The 2,746-nt window shown below is 54.6% G+C and overlaps 1 protein-coding gene across 1 annotated transcript; it reads right to left on the minus strand.

Moving 5' to 3' along the window:
• Positions 1 to 290: 290 nt before the first annotated feature.
• Positions 291 to 2,413, minus strand: LOC116270711 (acrosin). The gene is made up of 2 exons (XM_031656128.1): positions 1,534 to 2,413; positions 291 to 1,088 (listed from the first exon to the last, which is right to left on the minus strand). The coding sequence occupies exons 1-2, from the start codon at positions 1,660 to 1,662 to the stop codon at positions 540 to 542; spliced, it is 678 nt and encodes a 225-aa protein (XP_031511988.1). The 5' UTR covers positions 1,663 to 2,413; the 3' UTR covers positions 291 to 539.
• Between the last annotated feature and the right edge of the window lie 333 nt (positions 2,414 to 2,746).

Raw genomic sequence — 2,746 nt, forward strand, 5'->3', positions numbered from 1 at the left:
GCGGGGTTCAACCTTCACGCAGAATCTACTCTGTGGGCGTCGACACCACCAGGAGAACACAGCCTCCTGATAGACGACTTGGACCCACACCCCTTCTTTCCCAGTCAGCTCACTCCCAGCTGCTGTTTTGGAGGCCCACCCCCTTTGACTTGCACATGCAGAGATGGCTCTTTTATTTTCACCATTTGTCGTTTTCCCTAAGTGAGAAATAAGGACCATTCCTGGTCTACAGCCCCAGGTCACTTCATTCCAGCATTAAAAATTAAGATTTTAAAAAACACAATTGGCACTAATGTACAAGCAATTCCACCTTATTGTAGGGTGAAGGAGAGAGGGTAGATTTTTTAGGGGAAATTTGGGTTGAGGTGGGAGGGGAGATAGGAAGAAGTCCAGAAAGCATCTCTTTATGTATATGCATGTATACATACAGATATGTGTGTGTGTGTGTGTGTGTATATATATATGTTTATTTATTTATTTCATCTTTCCTTTTTCTCAGCACTGAAGGGCTCACTGGGTCTGTTGAGAACCGGGTCAGATCAGGAGGTAGAGGTCAGTTCTGGGAGCTCTGTGGTCTCCATGTCATAATAGTTCTTTCCGTCGGAATAGGTCTTCCCCTTCAAGGCCTCTATGAGCTGCTGTAGGCGCTTGGCAAAAGAAAGTCCTTGGGGAGGTTTTGTGGTAGATGAGGGTGGAGGTGGGGGCGGGGGCGGGGGTAAAGGTGAGGGTGGAGGTGGGGGTGGGGGCGGGGGTGGAGGTGGGGGTCGAGGCCGAGCTGAAGGTGGTCGGGATGGAAGTGGTCGAGGGGGCGGTTGGAAATACCAAGGAAGGTGAGCAGAGATAGGGTGGGAGGAGGGGAGTTGAATTGGGGGCGGTCTAGTGGTGGGGGGTGGAGGGGTGGCCGGTTGAATCATATGCAGAGCATTAGAACCAATCTTGGAGGCAATCCAGTTCAGATAGGGCCAGGTGGCCGTGTAGATTCCGGGGCGCTTGGCACGGGCACAGCCTACCCCCCAGCTTGTGATTCCCACGACCACGTAGGCGCCTTTCTTGCTGTCTTTGCACATGAGAGGCCCGCCGCTGTCCCCCTGCCCAGAAGGACACAGAGGTCACGATCTGCCTGAACCACTTTTCCCTGCCAAGAGGGGTCAGAAGGCTCTGGGAGGACAATTTCCACAGTTACATGGTTTCCTGCTGCCATAAACACAAGTGGTTGTGGCAAAGTTTGAGGGGGTGTCAAGGGCTTCATTTGGGATGTGAGGAGGGTGTGGATTGTCAGGGCTTTCCTTGCAGTGAGAAGAGCAAGCGCACGTGTCCATAGGGGCACATGGCAGGGGCTGCCAGTGGCTGCCACCTCTCATCCCCACTGTGACTGTAGGTGCTAGAAAAGGGACCGGGGAAGCAGTCACTAGAGAAGGGCCCTAGGCAGAGGGGTGGAGATAATGGAGCTTGGGGATCCAAAATGAGGATGTTCTCAGGGGCCGGGAGAGTCCCGGAGGGACCCAGGGGCCCAGAAGCCAGAAGGAAGGTTACCTGGCAGGTGTCGATCTTGCCTAAAGGATACCCCGCGCACACATTGGTTGGCTGAATGCGCCCATTGTACCACTGGGTCGAGTTACACAAGTCCAGGTCGATGAGATCCACACGCGCCTCCATCAGCATAGATGATGGCCTGGGGGCTACAGTCAGACCACTCGGTGGTCAGTGATCATGGGAGATGCGGAAAAAAGCCCTGCCTCCTTGCCCCACCGAACCCCATCCTCTGTGACGCTCCAGTTAAACCTCAGACCCATCCAGTCAATGCCCCGACCTCTCCTTATACACCAGAAAGAGCAGACGAGAGGTGGTGGGAGGAGGTGGGGAAATGTTATCCAAATCAAGTCCAGAGGAGCGAGGAAGAGAGGAAGGAAGGGTGGAGGCCCATGGACAGGTAGATGGAGAATGGGCGGTGGAGGGTGGGTGTGCATATTAACGGTGGATTATGGAGGTTAGCTGCAGTATTACCAATAACACCTAGTGTGCACTAAGCACTCACTGAGTCACATGGTCCCGTTATTCCCATTTTGGACCAGAAGGCTGGAGCACCGCCCACCCAGGTCACAGTAGAGATGTGGTAGGGCTACAGCCTGGCCTCAGGACTGCTCCTCTCCAGACTCCAGTCTGAGACACACTGTCCGCTCCCACAGTCTGGCTGTAGGCCACCCTCCCTGCTTCTTGTCCCTCATCAGGACGCCTCGGCTCAGCTGTGGACAGCATCTGCTGGAGTTGGATCGATAAGCCCCTCCCCATATGCTACAGATCTGTTCCGAGGAGACTGCAAGGGAAGCTCGGGGCAGCACCTCCACACACTGGCAGACCTGGCAGGGGCAGAGGCGGTTGAAACGACCCTAATGCGGAACTTCCTTGAAAACCCTGGACTCGGCTGGGTGCAGTGGCTCACGCCTGTAATCCCAGCACTTTGGGAGGCCGAGGTGGGCGGATCACAAGGTCAGGAGATCAAGACCATCCTGGCTAACACGGTGAAACCCCGTTTCTACTAAAAAAAATACAAAAAATTAGCTGGGCATGGTGGCGAGCGCCTGTAGTCCCAGCTACTTGGGAGGCTGAGGCAGGAGAATGGCGTAAACCCGGGAGGTGGAGCTTGCAGTGAGCCGAGATGGCACCACTGCACTCCAGCCTGGGTGACAGAGTGAAACTCCATCTCAAAAAAAAAAGCAAGCCCTGGACTCTCTACCACGACCTTTGG

This window comes from Papio anubis, chromosome 16, assembly GCF_008728515.1.
Source record: "Papio anubis isolate 15944 chromosome 16, Panubis1.0, whole genome shotgun sequence".
NCBI lineage: Eukaryota > Metazoa > Chordata > Mammalia > Primates > Cercopithecidae > Papio > Papio anubis.

Coding starts and splice junctions, on each gene's coding strand:
- LOC116270711 (XM_031656128.1), bottom strand. CDS start 1,662: ATGCTGATGGAGGCGCGTGTGGATCTCATCGACCTGGACTTGTGTAAC. Junction 1,089..1,533: donor GCAAGATCGACACCTGCCAG/GTAACCTTCCTT, acceptor CCTTCTGGGCAG/GGGGACAGCGGCGGGCCTCT.